Here is an 18834-nt window from a genome sequence, read left to right as displayed (position 1 = left end):
TTACCTTTCAATACCACCATCAATGAATGAGATAGAATCAATGCATACAGATTTACTCCGTTGTTGTGGACGACTGGCGCTGGAGTCAAGTCTTTTTCCTCTAGCTTTTGAAATGTTAACAAGAGCACTAGACAGGGAGCCAACAGATTCTAATACCCTTTTGATGTTAAGCAAGGCTTATCTGCTGAGTGGTGATGCCGCTAGCGTTATTAGAATGTTGGTAAATGCAATTAATACTGGTGTTTCTACTATTGCATCTGACAGTAGGGTCTGGACAGTGCTGGCGTTGTGCTATGACCAGTTAGATGGGTTCGAAGATTCTTTGCATGCAGTCACACAGGCACTCTTACTAGAATCTTATCACACGGTAGATCCAGACTTGCACGTAATGCAATGCCGATTCTTCTTAAAGCAAGGTACTCATCATTATCCGTTAGATGCATTATTACCATATTTTGATAAAATGTTAGAATCTGTTAGAATGAGCGGTTCTACTCCTAATGTCCATGTTGAAGCGCTTGTGTCACGTGCACAGCTGCTTTACAAATATTCTGAATTTGAAAAAGCTTTAATTGATCTAGAGACTGCAATGGCACTTTTAAATTCCAAACCGGAATATTTCAAAGTTGGCGAGAGGTTAGCTAAAATTAGTTACACCTCTCTTTTAGCTTCAACTTTACAATTCCTAGCGAATAGACCAACAAATTCGTTAAAATTGGTAGAAGATGCAATTTCTTCTTATCCACACACGGCTAAATCCGTGCAACCGTTAATTTTAGCCAGTGGTATGATGAATTCAATTCTAGAAAAAGATTTAGCCAGTACATTGGATAGAATGGTCTTAGAAGAACCTTATTCTGCCAAAGGATCATCCTTTTTGATGAATTATATCATTGCAAGAATCCTTTTACAATTGGATCCAGTTCATAACGTCTATGGAGCATATGGATATTACCAGAGAGCACTAAATTTAAACATTTCTAAACCATATACATGGATTTCTATTGGATCATTATATCTGAGATTAGGTCAGATAAATGATGCGTTGTCGGCTTATACCCAGGGGAGTGTTCTGGCACTTGAATCTTCACAAGCTGCCGAACAAACTAGTAATGCAAATTCAAAATTTCTGATTAATTTCAATCATCTCTTCGGCGCATTGGCATGGTTTGGTATCGCACAAACTTATATTTTCAGTAGAGATCTAGCCAGTGCGGTAGAGGCATTATCACGTTCCGCTCAATTGTTTGCAAAGGCAAATAACCCTCAACAAGTTGATGAATTACAGAGACAAATTCAAACCTTATCACTTTATTTGAACAACCCTGTTAATACTGTTAACGTTGAATATACAATTCCTGATATCCCGTTCCAGTTATTATTAGATTTGTTGCTATATCATGATTCCGATGCATTTGCAGTTAAAGATCGTATTGAAAAAAGTCAACGAGATTCTATTTCAAGAGCAACAACTGCATACGGAGCAACACCAACTCCCAGCCCCGCTAATTCTTTTGTTAAAGTGGAAGAAAACGGTAGCAATATTCTGAACTCAAAAAAACTTTCTAGACCCAATAGTAGTAACAAAGTGGAGAAGAGGAAAAATAGTGTTGGTAATAGATCAAGAAAGAATAGTACTTCCGTTTTTAAAAGTGCGAGTTTCTCTTCAAGTAATAGATCACCTCTGTTGAACGGTACTGGTAATCTAGCAACAACAACAACAACTAGTACATCGGCTACAGCACCGACTCCAATTACTTTAGAAGCGCATGTCAGTAAATCATCGAGGAACTCACCAAACCTGGTTCCATCACAACAAAGGTTAACACCATTATTACCCAAAAATAATTTCCCCCATCAATACGGTGAGTATGCGAAACCAGAGACAGTTTTAAATCAGCAATCTCATCAATCTCATCACATGGCAAGCCCTCAGATAAATTCCGTCAATACATATTATCCACAGGTGATACCAGGTATGGGATCTACACCTTATCAACCTTCTCAGAGTAACGCCCCATTGGTTTATCAAAATGTGCTTGCACCTTCGAGACAAATGGGATCCTATGTTTACTACCCTTGAAGACGATATGCCACGTTTGTTTTTTTACAACGGTTTAAAATTTGATAAGCAATGCTGGATACGAAGATATGATACTTTTTGTTTTTTCTTTCTTATTTTTAATAACGACCATAGTATTGATAATGATATTAGTACGGATTACTTCTTATTTTTCAAATAGTATGTATTACTAAATCTACATCTAACGAATCTTAACCTATTATTGCTTAATTATTTTAGAGTTCAATACTTTGAGTAATAGTTAAAAGCCCCCTATCTCTATTAGCGTAGGAAACGTTTAGTGGTGAATACTGCAAGAGTTCATCAAAGGCAGGTAGCTTCCTCAAATGTTGACCATTTACCAACGATTCGGAATCATATTCCCCCCAGTAGCAAGTTACTTGCATATCCAGTTGGTCGTTGTCTTCATCTTCTTGACCGTCCATGAGAAGTATTTTGGGTAACCATTGTATGCCTACACGGTATTTCTGTTGGTCGAAGTCTAATTTGTGCAACTGTAACTGTGTAAATCCTTGGCTCGATTTAATTAAATCACTAGTGTTATCACTATGACGGACTGTTAATTGTCTTACAGGTGGACGATCCAAATGTTGATTTTTGAACCACAGGGTACAACCACGATTTTCTCTTACATTAATTTCCAATTCGGCATTGATGGGTGCATATCTAGATCTATCATGATCATTTTTATCATTGCTAACCACTTTAAGGGAAAAAATGTCTTCAGTCGAAACTGGTCTTTGAGAATCAAGCGGATTAGGTTGGTACCCAACATATAAACATCTTTCCATACCGTTAAGCTCATCCTGACACCATACATCTTTACTCATCTGCTTGACACTTGGCAAGTCCTGCAACATTGGTTGTAGAAATCCACCTTTCCTACCATACACATTAACAATTGCATCAGTACCATTATTAATATTAATCTCTTGAGAAAACCTCACCTTTAAAGGTGCTCCCTCAGTGAAGGGACTCTGTAGGAAACAAAGGCTTAAAGTAGTTGCAAATGCAACTAAAAATGACATGGCGGTTAAGTAGTTAAACTTGTATGCAAATGGTAATACCGGTAAAGTTAAAAGAATCCCACCTAAAAACACTAGATTCCACACATGTACCGTAGCCACCGCACCTTCTTGGATAGTTTGTTTTAGTGCATCTAAACCCAAATCCACGCACCCAAAGACAATAAACGTGGTGATGGGCACTGCAATGAGAAACTGGAGACTCCAATCATAATTCACTACAGAAACTGCTTTGATTTTCAAAGTATTAGTGATTCCAGGCTGATCAGCAACACTTGGAGGATTTGAACCTAACAATGGAGCTCTTTCTTCTGCATCGATATGTTCGCTGTTGTTCGTAGTGGAAACATCAAGAGGGCCCTCGTTATTACTATCTTCTAAATTTCCCGCAGATTCCTCTATTGCTGATGTTCCTGATCTCTGCTGTTCTTCATCTACTCCATGTGAACCATAGGGACGTGAGGAATCGCCCTTGTTGTCTGTGGACTCTCTTGAAATATTTCCTTTCAGAACCCTTCCGAATAACCCTATGATCCCTGCTAATGAAACGAAAGAGTATAAGATGACAATACCATAGATCCCCGTGTATTTGTATTCAGATTTGTAAAGCTTCATAGTACAAACGAAGAGTACGATCCAAGTTAAAATGGCTACTTGTCTAAGGGCAGTTGTCTTAAAATCTCTCGTGGGTAAAAGGTATTCGAAAAACGATAGGATCAGGTAGTTGCTCAAAATGAATTCTGTAGCTAACGCAATAAGTGGTGTCAAATGACCTCGAGACAGGATGAAAGTGTTGTGAGATGATAATAATCTTTCAGTGAACCTTAGAAGTAAGAGAGAACTGGCAAAGGACAGCGGCAAGCGGATTGATACCCCCCAACGATGCCTTTGATTGTAGCTTGAACGCTTTTGACTAAATGAAATCACATCAAAGTTAAAGGCTATTACGGGAAGAACAACCAAAATTACACAACACCATTTGAACAATGTTTTAGAGCTAGTCGAGAAGAAGAAGAGACCTGCCACATCGAAAAACACAGCGGGAGTAAAATCATCATCATTATCTATGGGCTCTCGTGCAATATACTCTGTTAATTGCCATGCTGTGTGAAACATGTGCCAGAGGGCCTCCCTTGAAGTGTACTGAACAGAATCTTTTGTAGTATGGTAAAGATCTCTTGGTTTGTAAAAAGCAATGTCGAATCCACGTAGCCCATTACTCTCGTAAATTCTATAATCGGTTTCGCTACCTACACCTCCTTCATAAAAGCCCTGTTGGAACAATGAATTCCCGAATGGATTAGACTTCACAGCGTTTTGGTATATTTTTGCCGTAGAGACGTCAGAAGTACGGAACAGGACAGCCTTACCGCCAATACCAGTACCTTCTAGATTGATCACATAGTGCACCAGTTTAGACCACGGATGCTCCATGAAGGCTACAGCACCCAAAAGTCCGAATTCTTCATTGTTGTTAAAATTGAATACTAAGGTCCTTTCTGGTTGGTGCCGGGAATAGTGATCAAGTATACCTAAGAGTGATACCACACCTTTCCCATCATCGGTAGCACCATGACTAGTGGGAACTCCATCATAATGAGCCGACAACAGCAATCCAGGCAGGTCAGTGTTTTTACCTTCAATTTTAACTACAATATTGGAGGATTCAAAATAGACGGCACCGCCGTCTACAAAGGAGTTCCTTAAGAGGACGGACCTGTTGTTAGAAGCATCATCAGAGACGCTCACATGGACTGACCTTTGCGCGATTGCTTCGATTTTGTTCAATAGATAATCGTGAACCCTATTATTGTCTCTAGAGAAGTAGGGGTGATAACTATAAGTAATATTTTGTAAATTTAACCAAGCATCTTCAACTAATTGAGGTGCATCTTTAAATCTGCTTTGTTCAGGTGTGACGTGCTTGTAATGCTCATGATCATAAAAGTATATCAATCCAACAGTAAGATAAGTCAACAGCAGTAGAATACTGACATTAGTCTTCCTAAGTCGGAAAAGAGATCTCAGAAAATCGACGAACATTGGGAGCACAATAAGGGCTAAGAGAATCTTAAGGCGACCAGTAACTTCAATTCTTGCCCAAAAAAAACGGCCCAGTCGTATAAAGTTCGAAGTTTCAGGCTCTTAGTTTAGTTAGTACGAGTTTCCCCTTAATTTGGTGCTCAAATTTCAACACTTTTCCCGAAAGCGAAGGTGAGCAACTTTGGCAAAATATAAAGCTCACTATTACGAATATTTAAAATCCTCGAGGAATTCAACCCAAGACAAAAAAAATATAAGCCATTGACACCTTTTGAAACCATATGCAGGAAATTCAGCGGGTGCAGTTTGCTCCTTTAAAGAATGATTTGATTCTGAGAGCCGCTAGAGGGGAAACAGTGGAACGTCCGCCATGTTGGATAATGCGTCAAGCAGGTCGTTATTTGCCAGAATATCACAAGGCAAAGGGCAACAGAGACTTCTTCGAAATCTGTCGTGATGCTGAAGTTGCATCTGAGATTACCATACAACCTGTGAAAAGGTATGCAGGGTTGTTGGATGCAGCTATTATTTTTAGCGATATTCTAGTCATTCCACAGGCTATGGGTATGAAAGTCGAGATGCTCGAAGGTAAAGGACCTCATTTTCCTGAACCACTAAGGACAAAGGAAGATGCCCAAAAAGTATTAGATTACAAGGTCGACGTTTTGAAAGAATTGGATTGGGCATTCCGTGCGATTACGTTAACTAGAAAGAAGTTAGATGGTCAAGTACCACTATTCGGATTCTGTGGTGGCCCTTGGACTTTACTTGTTTATATGACAGAAGGCGGTGGCTCTAAAATGTTTAAATTTGCCAAAGAATGGATTAACCAATACCCAGATATTTGTCATCAATTATTACAAAAGACTACGGACGTAGCTATCGAATTTTTATCACAGCAGGTGATCGCTGGTGCTCAGATCTTGCAGGTCTTTGAAAGTTGGGGTGGTGAGCTTTCCCCTGCAGATTTTGATGAATTTTCTCTGCCATATTTGAAGCAGATCTCATCTAAGGTGCCCCAAAGGTTACAAGAGTTGGGCCATAAAGAGCATGTGCCCATGGTGGTATTCGCTAAGGGTTCTTGGTATGCACTCGACAAGTTATGTGGCATTGGTTACAACGCTGTATCCCTGGATTGGTTATGGAATCCAGCTGACGCTTGCAAGATAAATCAAGGCCGTGTCACTCTACAGGGAAATCTCGACCCGGGTATCATCTACGGCTCAGATGAAGTCATCACCAAGAGAGTGGAAACTATGATTAAACAATTTGGTGGTGGTAAGAGCCATTACATTGTAAATTTTGGTCACGGTACTCATCCTTTTATGGATCCTGAAAAGATAAGGCATTTCTTACAAGAGTGCCATAGAGTTGGATCTCAGAAATAGCCCAATTCAATTTATAGAAATAAATTGAGACATTGAAGTCTATACGTTTATCCTCTGTTCTGATGTACGTCGTTTTTCATATATACATACACAAGCAAGAAGTGAAAAAAAAGCAAGTCATCTTGCAGATAAGCTTGAACACTGACGGTGCCAGTAATACTAAGTGACCAGCAGGACAAGATAAAGACTTCTCGATAGTTCCTTTCGAATGAGTGGTTTTAAAAAGAATGATTTGTACATATATGAGCTTTCACCGCCTGTGCTCAATTCACTTCAGTTGATGGTGTTTGATGCCACATTAAGAGAAGTACAAAAACCGTTAGAAAATGAAAGAGAGGCTTCATCTGTAGATGTGAATCAGCTACTGGAGAAGAGGAAGATTTCTAATTCATTACAATGTGGTTTGTGCTCTCTTGAATTTAAAGATCAAGACACAAGAAGAGGGCACTTTAAGACTAGTTTCCATACGTTTAATGTGAAAAGAAGTTTGAAAGGGTTGAATCCAGTGTCCCAAATCGAGTTTGAAGAGATTGTACAGGGGGGTAAAATCCAGAGTAAGACTCCTCCATCTGAATCTGAACCTGAATCTGAATCTGAATCGTCCATGGACGAGAAAGAAGATAGTGATAATGACGAATTGGAGGACAATAAGGAAGAGATCTTGGAGGAGACTATAGCTAGAGAGTTAGAACAACTGTCTTTGAATGGACAACAAAATGCCGAAGAAAGTGCCGTAAGTCATTTGGCTACGAGATCATCTCAGCTGTATTTCAAGTCTCAACTTTTGTCTGAATCCCAAGTGTTTGGGCTTTATAAATCATTATTTGATAGTGAGACCATAAAAAAACCATTTGAACAATTAAAAGTATGGAATGAAACAGAGGATCAGGCTTCTTCAATTTCTGCATTATTTATGATGGGTGGCGGTCATTTCGCAGGTGCCATAGTCTCTCACCAGAGGACCAGTGTGCAAGGCAATCCAAAGAAACAAGAACAAAGTTTACAGGAGCAAGCAGTCAATTTTATTGAACATAAGACCTTCCATAGGTACACCACCAGAAGAAAACAAGGTGGTTCTCAATCAGCAATGGATAATGCTAAAGGTAAGGCAAATTCTGCAGGTTCTTCCTTGCGTCGTTATAATGAAGCCGCTCTTAGATCTGACATACACAATCTTTTGAAAGAATGGAAACCATACCTAGCTAAATGTAAGAATATCTTCCTGAGAGCTCGTAATCCCCAAGATAAAAGGCTTTTCATTGAAATGATTTCACAGGGAAGTACTGATCAGAGGTTAAAATCATTTCCTTTCACCACTGGTCGTCCTAATGTAGCGGAACTAAAAAGGTCGTGGTGCGAATTAACACACCTCAAAATAGCTCCTAAACCGGAACCATTACCAATCAATGAGACACCTAGCGGAAGTACAAAGGCTTCCCAAAAAGCTCAAAAGGAAAAATTGGAGCCTATCAAAGAAATCTCACCAGAGGAAAAGCACACTGAACAGCTTTTGTCACTTCTAAATAAGGGTAGAGCGCCGCTAATCGTTGCATATTTGCGCAATAACAAGATTGACGTCAATTTCAATTTGTCTCCTGAGCTTCAGCATTTTGCCGCCCCTACACTGCTACACTATGCATCCCAACAAGGCTTAAAGCAGATGGTTACAATCTTGCTGACCAATTTAAAAGCCAACCCTTGTCTGAAGAACAAAGTCGGGAAGACGCCTTGGGATGTATCGAAGAATTCTCAAACTAGGTATTCTTTCCAAATTGCAAGACACATATTGGGTGAAAACTTTGCTAATTGGGAAGAAGCTCATGTAAAAGAGCCACTAAGTCGAGAACAGGTAGAAAAAATTAATAAAGAAGAAGAGCAACGTGCAAACAGCGAAGCTGAAGCTCTTATCAAAAAGGAACTTGATGCAGCTAGGATCAGACAAAGGGAGGAGGAAGAAGAGAGGAAATTGGAGAAGGATGCCAAAAGGGGAACTGGAAGAGTGTTGGACAGTTCTACTGTCAATAGAGAACAAAACTTGAACTCACTCACAGATGAACAACGTAGAAGGTTAATGAGAGAACAACGGGCTAGAGCTGCAGAAGCTCGAATGAACATTCGAAAATAAATTAATGGTGCTGAAAAAAAAAAAAAAATAATAATAATAATAACAATAATATCTATTATTTATGGGATGTTCCTTCTAGGTGGCTTTCACCAGGATGAACAAATGCAAAAGTTATATCATTTTGAAGACTCTTCAGAGCCTCTGTAGCCACGTCGTCCAATAAATCATGAGTTTTGTTTGGATCGATGTGTTTATATCCAATCAAACATTTCTTGATATTGCATTCCTTACTCTTGCTGGCACTCGCTTCAATCTCCTCCATGACTTTTTGAGCCTCGAAGGCACTATTCCATTTCGATAGCTTATGCTCGCGTGAACTTTCATAATTCTTATTGTTTTGTGAATCTTGGTGGTCTTGTAAGGTAACTTCTTCTCCAATACCCTCGCAGGAGCAGATCAAATCGTGAGTATTACTCGGTGTATCTACTAATACTGTGAATAAATCTTTCAAATCTTCTTTATTGAAAAGGTCATCATCTGCACTGCCTTTGGTACTTTTTGTGTCACTTAGAAATTTTTGACTCAAACAATTCTTCATGAGCTGCCGTTGCAGAATTTTTTCATCAATGCAACCAGTAGTTACCAAGCGGTATATGTAGCATGGCTTCTTCTGTCCATCTCTGTGGATTCTAGACATTGCTTGTAAATCGACTGAAGGATTCCAGTCGTTGTCAAACAGAATTAAACGACAAGCACCGATCAAATTTAGGCCTACACCACCGGACTTGGCACTCAAAAGGAATGCAAATATAGATGGATTATGATTAAAATTATTCACAATCGCATCCCTTTGCTTTGCTGGGGTAGATCCATCAAGGCGGCACGAACTCATACCCGCCGATGCCATCAAATTTTCAATAATGTCAAGAGTTTGGGTATAATTAGAAATTACCACAACTTTGTCGCTAGTTGTCTCAATTTTGATTTGATTGAGTAATTTCATCAAAACTCTTAATTTTCCTGAATTGTATTCATTTTGATATTTTTGAGAAATCCTACTATTTTGCATACTGGATTTATAGTAGGAATCCGTTTGTATGAGAGTGGGTGAATTGCAAATTTTTTTCAAAAGTGTAATTAATGCAAGGGAGGAATTGAAGTTCAGACGTTGCAAATCGATATTTGCCCCCTGTAAAATATCTTTAAACGCGGAAATCTGATGGTTCGTTGGTTTGCAAAAAAGAATGATATCCATTTTGGGTGGTAAGTATTTGCTGAGAATTGAATTCGTTCTTCTGAGAATGAACCTCCTAGTGATAGAAATCATTTCTTCCGATCTTTCTTGTCCCTTTTCCACGACATGGAGATTAAATCTATTGGCGGGATCTCTGGCCTTCGTAATGGGGGTCATAAATCTTTTCTTGAAAAATGGGTAACTACCCAATACACCAGGATTTATAAAATCGATAATTGTAAAAAATTCGTTAAGATCATTTTGAATTGGTGTTCCTGATAGGATTATTTTCCTTGGAATCTCAAGATTTTTCAGAATGTTAAGAACTTTAGAGGACCCATTCTTCAATCGATGACCTTCATCGCATACCAATAAATCAATAAGATTCTTTCCATTTTCTAGTTCCTGTGCTACTGATAACAATTTCTCATAACCAATAATTAGGACTTGATAAGTTCTTTGTACTCTTAGGAAACTTTTAACATCATAAATGTCCCTCTCAGCGTTGTTTTGAGGACTTAGCGTCAATATACCAATTCTAGAAAGGTTAAGCCATTTACCAAACTCCCTTTTCCAATTGGCAATCAATGTAACGGGACAAACGATAATAATTTTTTTACAGAGGCCTTGTAAAGGGACGCCATTTTGAGAACAGGAAACTTTGGAGGCCATAGGAGTTTGCTTGAGTAATGTCCAAATCAGGGTTATTGTCATCAAAGTCTTACCTAACCCCATTTCATCGGCTAAAATACATCCTTGAATGTCAGAATCATTCTCCAAAACAAGACTTTTCGAAGCAGTGTCAATACCATCGTCAGGTCTTGCTAAACCCATGACACAATCGTACATAAACTTAACCCCATCCCGTTGATGAGGTCTCAAGAGCTTGCTTAGCATCGGATCTACCACCACATCCACGTCGGCACGTAAGCTTTTGTTCATCACAATGGGGTTTTCAATCTTATCGATGTCAAATACAGGTAAGTACTTCTTGTCCCTTTGATCTTTAGTCGAGTTGGCATTCGTAGTTGGGGTTTGAAATTTGGATGGTTTAAGCGATGTCCTAAATTGCGTTACGACTTTGGGGGTCAATCTTGGCGGTGAACCCTTTGGTGAAGGCGCTAGTGAAGATTGGGATGTGGGTCTACCGCTTGATTCGTTACCGGTTTCAATCAAGCTGCATATTTTACTCAATTCCTTGGGATCCGAAACTTGGTAATCCAATTGAACTTCAAGAGATCCAGCTCTCGAAACGTTATAAAAGTACGATTCCAGCGATCCATTTACGCTGGTGCTACCGAAATATTTTCCAGTTTCGTTGTAAAATGCAAGTCTATTGCCCTGTTTCAATTGAGCAAACCCATCGCCATTCCAGGTCTTGTGTTTCTTTGTCGTTGGCTTACGATACATTATCGTGAAGTACTTGCGATCTCCCTCCATAGGTTGCGATTCCGGCTTAGATCTCTTAACATCTTTGCTCGGGGTAGTCTCAACCTGCCTCTTCAATGTGACATTAGAATCTGAACCAGCAGAATTAATCCTTCTTGGGGGTTTAAAAGGTCTATTAACGTACGTTGGAAGCTGCATCGTACTCGTCTTGGTAGTTCAAAGTGTAACGCGAAGAAGACGTTCTAGTTGAATATTCATCAAATTTAAGTCATTCATTAAAAACAAAGAGTATTATACAACTTGTTAGCTACTTAATGCCAAAACGTCCAGTAATTGTGTTCCAAAGTTCATAAGATCAGATCAATGCAATGCAGTTTAATCGAATTCTAAACTTGTACGGCAGTATGCAGTTTGTAAGGGTAAATCATAAATATCATCATCATCATACGAATCATTACAATCCAGTTGCCCACCAACGTTAAACAGTCTTTTACAGTTTTTAACGGGACTCGCAGATTCAGTTTCAGTTTCAGTCTCAATTTCTTCACAAAGATAATCACGAATTGACAGTGTACTTGACGAAGAGAAAAGTGATGAAACTTTACTATTCTGCGACGATAACGAATTGTTTGAATCCGGCGATGGTATTACGACTGACTTTCTATTTGATTCCTTTTTCTCGAAATGGTTAACCGCTAAATTATAATCTCTAACCAGCGCATTATCTAGCATGACACTACTTCTCTTCAAACGAGACTTGTGGTGAATTTTCGGTCTTGGAGTAACTTCGGGCACGTACTCACCTATGTTATCCAAAGATTTGTTCTTAGTCTGGTACATATACTTGCTAACTTCTTCTTCACCATCTCGAGTATTGGAAAGACGTGGTTTCATATCAAGAAACATGGAATGTCTTTTTTTAGTTGATGGTTTCGAGCGTCTCAACATCATGATGCCGTCAGTGTCTCTTTTAATATTCTTCTTGATCTAGTTTAAACTTTCTGCAGAATTGATTCAGAGACTGGAATGCATTGCATTCTTATACTAAAATAACAAGAATTTTGAAATTCTGGTCGATAGCTTTTTGTGAAGATCAGATTTTACCTAAAAGCCCACAATAATTGTTCTTTTCGTAGTAGCATGTTGCGCGAAACTTATAAAGACACCTAATTCATACTGCGACAATGGATATCGGTATGGGAGTAAACGAAAGTCATCTCAATTCAAGCATGGACGCGTCAGCCATTGTAGGAATCGGACTGCTAGTCTACACGTTTTACGTGTTTAGACTAGTTAGATCATTGCCATGGTTAAGATTGCATAATGCATCATCACGCAGCAATTCTTTTACGAAGAATGGACCACTGCAAATATTCGTGTTTCTTGGATCTGGTGGACACACTGGTGAAATGTTACGCATTTTGGAAAACTACGCACCAACACTTATGAACAATGGGTGTACCATTCATGTCGGTTACTCCGATAATGCTTCCAAGCTTAAATTTGAATCATTTGCCAAAAGTAGTATCGATAAAAAAAGTGGCAGTATTCATGCAGTGAAATACTACGAATTTGGCAAGGCAAGAGAGGTTAATGCAAGCATTTTCGAGTCCATTGGGACCGTCATTGCAACGCTTTACACCTCACTATTGCATGTGCTAACGATTCGCGCATCTTTGAGGAGTAAACCTCATCTGATACTGCTAAACGGTCCCGGTACATGCTGTATTCTAGCATTGTGGTTCAAGATATGGGAAATTTTGGACTTCACCACTAGCGATTCTTCCAACATGGTCTACGTAGAGTCGTTGGCAAGGATCAATACGCTGTCGCTGACCGGTAAAATACTCTACTACCTGAGCGACATGTTCGTTGTGCAATGGCCACAACTCTCGGAAAAATACCCGAGAGCTAAATCGTTTGGTGTACTTACGTAGTCATCATCATTCACACGTATAACGTATTAATATAACAATCTATATGCATAAAAAGAAAAAATCTTATTTCTTGTCTCATTTCCTATCACATTACAATCTAGAGTTGATGATGTCGACGAATTCTGGCTTCAAAGAAGCACCACCGACCAAGAATCCATCAACGTCAGCCTTGTCCTTGAAAGAGGAAGCGTTCTTACCGTTAGCGGAACCACCGTACAAGATTCTGATTTCAGAGGCAACCTTTTCACCCAACTTCTTGGCCAAGAATTCTCTGATGGAGTGGTGGATGTCTTGAGCGTCTTCAGCGGTAGCTGCTAGACCGGTACCGATAGCCCACACTGGTTCGTAAGCAACGACGATCTTGGACCAGTCGTTGCAGGTTTCCAAAGCGGCTTGCAATTGTCTTTCGACGACTTGTAGAGTGGTACCAGCCTTCTTTTCTTCCAAAGTTTCACCGATACACAAGATGACACCGACACCTTGGCCGACGGCGAAAGCGGTCTTTTCAGCGATCAATTTGTCGTCTTCGTGGAAGTATTGTCTTCTTTCGGAGTGACCAATGATAACCCACTTGGCACCGACGTCCTTGATTTGGTCGACGGAGTTTTCACCAGTGAAGGCACCGCTGGCCTTTAGGTAAGCGTTTTGAGCACCGACGGAGACTTGTGGGGACTTGGTTAGGTCGACGGTGTAGCCCAAGTAAGGAGCTGGAGGGCAGATAACGACCTCAGCGTTTGGGTCCAACTTGGAGTCGTTCAATCTGTCGACGATTTCCTTAATGGAAGCCTTGCTACCGTTCAATTTGAAGTTACCACCAATGAAGAAGTTTCTAGCCATTTTAGTTTGTATATTAAAGTGTTTATAGGGAGAATTATCTGGATTAGTTATATTCCTAGATGTTCTTGGTATACTAGATAAGAGGAACAGTGGCTAGCAGGTTTTGTCAATCTCTGTATGACTCTCTTATATATATACATTAATGGCTGTTAAGGTAACCGTGTGATGGGGGTGGCTTCCTCTGTTTGGTCAGTGGAAGCTAGAAAGAAGGAGAGAGAGAAAAGTGGAATCCGGGAGAAGACCGAAGAAGCGTGCGGATTGAAAGGGGATTTCAGGCGGGGTGATGGGTGTTGGAGAAATGTGGTGTGAAAAAAGGAGAAAGTTCGTGAGTTGTGACAGCGGCTACACACGCAAAAAAACATATACGTATATATATATACGTCAACATATATATATATATATATATATAGACTCAGTCCAACCCCCCGGTTCCTTGAGTCCACTTGGGCAAAGTCGTTCTTAAAACGTACCTGTCGATCGACTCGTCCAATTCCATAACAACCATGCTGCCATTCGGTATGTTGACAAACGATTCAAACTCTTCGTAAGTCCATCTGAACCATTTCATGAGAAATACTCTTGAATAAATACCATGCGTCACGAGCACAACCACATCTCTTGGTTTCCTGTCGGCTTTATCGAAGTGACGAAATAAGGTTTCTTGAAAATTTGCTACACGATCGTAAACATCGGCAGCACTCTCGCCTTCTTTGAAGCGGAAAAAAAAATGACCATAAGTCGATCTCTTCTGCATAAGTTCCTTCATGCTGTGACTCTCTTGAAAATTACCAAAATCCTGTTCCCTAATTCTCGGATCATCTTTTACTCTGTAACAGATGTAATGACGTGCCTGTCTACACGTTTTCGGGTGCTCAACTGCCCACACACCTGCTTTTCTCGGAATTTCTGGCTTGTAGCATTGGCTGTCCGGTAGATTTACGCCACTGTTTAATCCGTTGTACTCGTCAAATACATCCAGAATACCCTTTAACGTCTGGCGAGTTCTCTTGTATGGAGAAGTGTAAAAAACAACGTTTGTATCGAGAGATTTGTTCAGCCTCGCATAACCCTCCAATGGTAGCGAGTTGCATGTAATGTGGTATTTGTCGCCCAGGTTATCGACAATCTTGGGATCATCGATGTTTAACAGACGTAGAAGTTGTGCACCTGCATGTCGAGCTTGCGACCAACCTGTTTCAGTAAGCGGAATCATATGGTTGGGTGTATATTCATTGATGCTTTTGTCTCTATTTGACGCACTTTCACCATGGCGTATTAGCACTATTAATCTTGGTTTTCTAGATGCTTTCCCTTGATAATTCATTGTCTTGCCTCTGTTTCAAAGTGAGTTGTTCTTGTTCATACCAGTCCGATTGAATAAGCAGTCATGTGAAGTCGTTAAATTTTTTTTTCTGGGTTTTTTCTTTTCTTTCTTGCTTGAAGATCTGTTTGTAAGGGAGAAAAAAGGGCATCTGACTATCCTACAACAACAAAACAGATCCAGTTCTGGATTATAGACTGCTATGTTCTCGTCAATCTTGAACAAGTGTGTAAAACCAACTTTATTCACTGGAACTAGATCTCTCTTTGGCAACCATGGTGTTAGACAAGCAAATCAAACGTTTCTGTCCATTAGAAACGAGAATGAATTAGCCAATACGTTAATTGCCAGTGGTAAGACTCCGATAATTTTAAATTTCACCGTTCGTAACAACGCGATATGCGACAAATTGACGGGAGCGTTGGATCGTATAGTGATGTTCGAAACTGATAAGAAAATCAATTCAGTCGACGTGGAGACAGATTTTGCTGAAACTATGGATTTCCTGGTGAGATTCACGGTTAAGGACATACCATCACTGGTAGCAGTCAGGAGAGGTTTCCCGGTAGATTGGTATGCGCCCGACGACTTGAGAACGAGAGATGTTGATTGGATAAATCTGAAGGAATGGATTGAAAGAAATGCTGATGATCGATAAGGGGCAACGGTAAGTCCGGTTTCAATGTACTTCTGTATACTTTATTGTTTCTCTCCCCTTATTTTTTTTTTTTTTTTTTTGTTGTTCTTGTTGTTCTTGTTGTCAGGTAGTAGCAGTAGTAGGCCGCCGATATCACGTGCTCCGGGTATTCGTGTCTCCATCTCCGCATTCTTGTACCCCACGGCAACTTTTTTGTTCTCCTTTCTTTTTCATTTCTTTTTTTCTTTTGGTGCCACTTTTCTTACCGTTCCTGTAACACGCATGGAAGAAAAAAAGAACCCGTTAATGCACGGAACAGCCCTTCCGTACGAAAGAACGAAAGAACGAATGACGAAAACGAATGGCGAAAAAGAAATGTGAAGGTATCTCCGAGCCTACGCATAAGGCAGAATCATCTCATCTCATCGTAATTGCCATACCAAGGGCACAAACTGAACATAAAGAGAATATATGTGCCGTCCATAAGGCATTTTAGTAATCGATTCACTTTAAACGTGGGAAACCGGTGTAATGTGAACTATGTAATGAGTCTTTTTAGTGTTTCCGATGACCTGAATCGGCCCTTTAGCAATAAGGAAGGCAATGTGGGCGATACTTCCCTTGGCAAGAGGCATGGAGAGAACTATCTGCTAAGCTTATCAAAAAAAAAAAAAAATCACGGGCAATCCAATTGGAACTTTAATCATTATTCAGAACCTTTTTATGTTTCTTTTTTTTCATGTACCTGGTCCTTCAATATATATATGGGAGTAATAGTAATAGTAGTTATACTCCGAATTTCTTTAAACTCCCAGTACTGTAGTATAACCAAGGTTAGGTGACTTGAAATCTTTTCATTATTTTTATGGAGATGGCGTCATCATTCCATAGTGAGAAGCGGTCGTTTGACAGTAAGCATAGATTAGGCAGTAATACGCCTGTTTCTGAGGAGACTCAAATTAATGATTACAAGGGAACAGTGGAAAACTTGAGTGATAGTCCTGTGGAAGTTTCTAACATCCAAACTGAAGGTATCGATGGCCCACCAAAACAAGGATTTTTCCAGAGAGGTATTCTAGGTAGAGTTGTGGATTCATACAGAAGAGCAGACATACCAGGTCAAGATGATCCTGAAGGTGACATGGTTTCCAATGCTGGTCTTAAGCAAGCCTTAAAGACCAGACATGTTGCAATGATGTCTTTGGGTACCGGTATCGGTACTGGTCTTTTGATTGCTAATGGTAAGGGTCTTTCAAATGCTGGACCTGCTCCATTGCTTATTGGTTATGGTTTGGTTAGTGTCAACACATATTTCATGGTGCAAGCCGCTGGTGAATTGGCTGTTGCATTTCCTACAATCCCTGGTTCTTTCAATGCTTATACTTCCCAACTTGTGTCCAGACCATTCGGTTTTGCAACTACTTGGTTATTTTTCGTACAATGGTTAACTATGTTCCCCATGGAATTGATTGCAATGACGTTCGCGGTTAGATTTTGGACTACAAGGGTCGATGCAGATGTATTCGTGTTAATTTTCTTCGTGTTTCTTTTCATAGTTCATTTTATCGGTGTGGAAGCTTATGGTGAAACAGAATTTTTCCTCAATCTGTTCAAAGTTCTCATGGTTATTGGATTTGTCATCTTTGCCATTTGTGTAGCTGCAGGTGGTGCTGGTGATTCTGGTTATATTGGTGCCAAATACTGGCATGACCCAGGTGCATTCGTAAGTCATACTGCAGAAGGGCGATTTAAAGGTGTTTGTTACGTTTTGGTATCTGCATATTTCTCCTATGGTGGTACTGAATTGTTTGTTCTTTCCGTTAATGAACAAGAGAACCCTAGAAAGACAATACCAACTGCAACGAAGACAACGATTTACAGAATTATTTTCATTTACCTTTTGACAATGGTCTTGGTTGGTTTCACTGTTCCAAACAATCATCCAAGATTGATGGGTTCTCCATATGCTAAGGAAGGTGTTCAATCTGTCTCTCCTTACGTGTTAGCTGCTTCTTATCATCACGTTAGAGTTTTACCACATTTCATCAATGCTGTCGTCATGTTGGCTCTTGTTTCCATGTCAAATTCTGCCATGTACGCAGCACCACGTCTAATATGTTCATTGGCCCAACAAGGTTACTGTCCAAAATATTTTGATTATATTGATAGAAGAGGTAGACCAACTCGTGCACTAGTTCTTTGCTTTATTATTGGTGTTATTGCATTTGCTTCAAGCAGTGAGAAGAGGGAGACTATTTTCAGTTGGTTAAGTGCCATTGCAGGTTTAAGTGAATTGTTCACTTGGAGTTCAATTATGTTATCCCACGTTCGTTTCAGAGCTGCAATTAAGGTTCAAGGTAAAGATATCAATGAATTGGGTTACAAGTCCAACACTGGTGTTTGGGGGTCTGCCTATGGTGTCTTCTTTTCACTATTAGTTTTCGCAGCTCAATTCTGGGTTGCTCTGTCTGCACCAAATAGTGGTGGTAAATGTAGCGCTAGTGATTTCTTCCAAAGTTACTTGGCCCTGCCAATTTGGTTGACATTTTACGTCGGTTTCATGCTTTGGACCAGAGATTTCACTTTCCTAATTCCATTGAATAAAGTCGATTTGGATTCCTATAGGCGTTATTACGACCCTGAACTTCTAAGACAAGAAGATGAAGAACACAAGCAAGCAATGAAGAGTGCATCCATTTGGATTAAACTACATTCATTCTTCTGCTGATTTTAATGAATTTTAGCCCTGCATCATGATAGACATCTCTTACCGTCAAGAGACCAAATATGCACTTTATTTTTGTAATTGTTTTGTATTAAATATTTTCGTTATAATGATGATAATGATTTATCTATCGAATTAGAAAAATTGGAC

The 18834-nt window shown here is 39.7% G+C and overlaps 11 protein-coding genes across 11 annotated transcripts; 6 read left to right on the top strand and 5 right to left on the bottom strand.

The window, feature by feature from the left end:
* Nucleotides 1–22: 22 nt before the first annotated feature.
* On the top strand, nucleotides 23–2083 carry ZYRO0G12562g (uncharacterized protein; the record flags this gene model as incomplete). Its single annotated transcript, XM_002498489.1, has 1 exon — nucleotides 23–2083. One exon carries the CDS (start codon nucleotides 23–25, stop codon nucleotides 2081–2083), a length of 2061 nt encoding a protein of 686 aa, XP_002498534.1.
* Nucleotides 2084–2298: 215 nt separating this feature from the next.
* On the bottom strand, nucleotides 2299–5151 carry PFF1 (Pff1p; the record flags this gene model as incomplete). The annotated part of the gene is made up of 1 exon (XM_002498488.1): nucleotides 2299–5151. The coding sequence occupies one exon, from the start codon at nucleotides 5149–5151 to the stop codon at nucleotides 2299–2301; it is 2853 nt and encodes a 950-aa protein (XP_002498533.1).
* A 281-nt stretch (nucleotides 5152–5432) lies between these two features.
* Nucleotides 5433–6539, top strand: HEM12 (uroporphyrinogen decarboxylase HEM12; the record flags this gene model as incomplete). The annotated part of the gene is made up of 1 exon (XM_002498487.1): nucleotides 5433–6539. The coding sequence occupies one exon, from the start codon at nucleotides 5433–5435 to the stop codon at nucleotides 6537–6539; it is 1107 nt and encodes a 368-aa protein (XP_002498532.1).
* Nucleotides 6540–6747: 208 nt separating this feature from the next.
* VMS1 (Vms1p) lies at nucleotides 6748–8664 on the top strand (the record flags this gene model as incomplete). The annotated part of the gene is made up of 1 exon (XM_002498486.1): nucleotides 6748–8664. The coding sequence occupies one exon, from the start codon at nucleotides 6748–6750 to the stop codon at nucleotides 8662–8664; it is 1917 nt and encodes a 638-aa protein (XP_002498531.1).
* A 55-nt stretch (nucleotides 8665–8719) lies between these two features.
* RDH54 (DNA-dependent ATPase RDH54) lies at nucleotides 8720–11425 on the bottom strand (the record flags this gene model as incomplete). The annotated part of the gene is made up of 1 exon (XM_002498485.1): nucleotides 8720–11425. One exon carries the CDS (start codon nucleotides 11423–11425, stop codon nucleotides 8720–8722), a length of 2706 nt encoding a protein of 901 aa, XP_002498530.1.
* A 177-nt stretch (nucleotides 11426–11602) lies between these two features.
* Nucleotides 11603–12178, bottom strand: ZYRO0G12452g (uncharacterized protein; the record flags this gene model as incomplete). Its single annotated transcript, XM_002498484.1, has 1 exon — nucleotides 11603–12178. The coding sequence occupies one exon, from the start codon at nucleotides 12176–12178 to the stop codon at nucleotides 11603–11605; it is 576 nt and encodes a 191-aa protein (XP_002498529.1).
* Nucleotides 12179–12411: 233 nt separating this feature from the next.
* ALG14 (N-acetylglucosaminyldiphosphodolichol N-acetylglucosaminyltransferase anchoring subunit ALG14) lies at nucleotides 12412–13164 on the top strand (the record flags this gene model as incomplete). Its single annotated transcript, XM_002498483.1, has 1 exon — nucleotides 12412–13164. The coding sequence occupies one exon, from the start codon at nucleotides 12412–12414 to the stop codon at nucleotides 13162–13164; it is 753 nt and encodes a 250-aa protein (XP_002498528.1).
* Nucleotides 13165–13254: 90 nt separating this feature from the next.
* TPI1 (triose-phosphate isomerase TPI1) lies at nucleotides 13255–14001 on the bottom strand (the record flags this gene model as incomplete). The annotated part of the gene is made up of 1 exon (XM_002498482.1): nucleotides 13255–14001. The coding sequence occupies one exon, from the start codon at nucleotides 13999–14001 to the stop codon at nucleotides 13255–13257; it is 747 nt and encodes a 248-aa protein (XP_002498527.1).
* A 412-nt stretch (nucleotides 14002–14413) lies between these two features.
* On the bottom strand, nucleotides 14414–15325 carry DET1 (acid phosphatase DET1; the record flags this gene model as incomplete). The annotated part of the gene is made up of 1 exon (XM_002498481.1): nucleotides 14414–15325. One exon carries the CDS (start codon nucleotides 15323–15325, stop codon nucleotides 14414–14416), a length of 912 nt encoding a protein of 303 aa, XP_002498526.1.
* Nucleotides 15326–15524: 199 nt separating this feature from the next.
* ZYRO0G12364g (uncharacterized protein) lies at nucleotides 15525–15980 on the top strand (the record flags this gene model as incomplete). Its single annotated transcript, XM_002498480.1, has 1 exon — nucleotides 15525–15980. One exon carries the CDS (start codon nucleotides 15525–15527, stop codon nucleotides 15978–15980), a length of 456 nt encoding a protein of 151 aa, XP_002498525.1.
* Nucleotides 15981–16824: 844 nt separating this feature from the next.
* Nucleotides 16825–18687, top strand: ZYRO0G12342g (uncharacterized protein; the record flags this gene model as incomplete). Its single annotated transcript, XM_002498479.1, has 1 exon — nucleotides 16825–18687. The coding sequence occupies one exon, from the start codon at nucleotides 16825–16827 to the stop codon at nucleotides 18685–18687; it is 1863 nt and encodes a 620-aa protein (XP_002498524.1).
* Between the last annotated feature and the right edge of the window lie 147 nt (nucleotides 18688–18834).

The sequence above is a fragment of the Zygosaccharomyces rouxii genome (genome assembly GCF_000026365.1).
Source record: "Zygosaccharomyces rouxii strain CBS732 chromosome G complete sequence".
NCBI lineage: Eukaryota > Fungi > Ascomycota > Saccharomycetes > Saccharomycetales > Saccharomycetaceae > Zygosaccharomyces > Zygosaccharomyces rouxii.
This window is presented reverse-complemented; position numbering and strand designations above follow the sequence as displayed.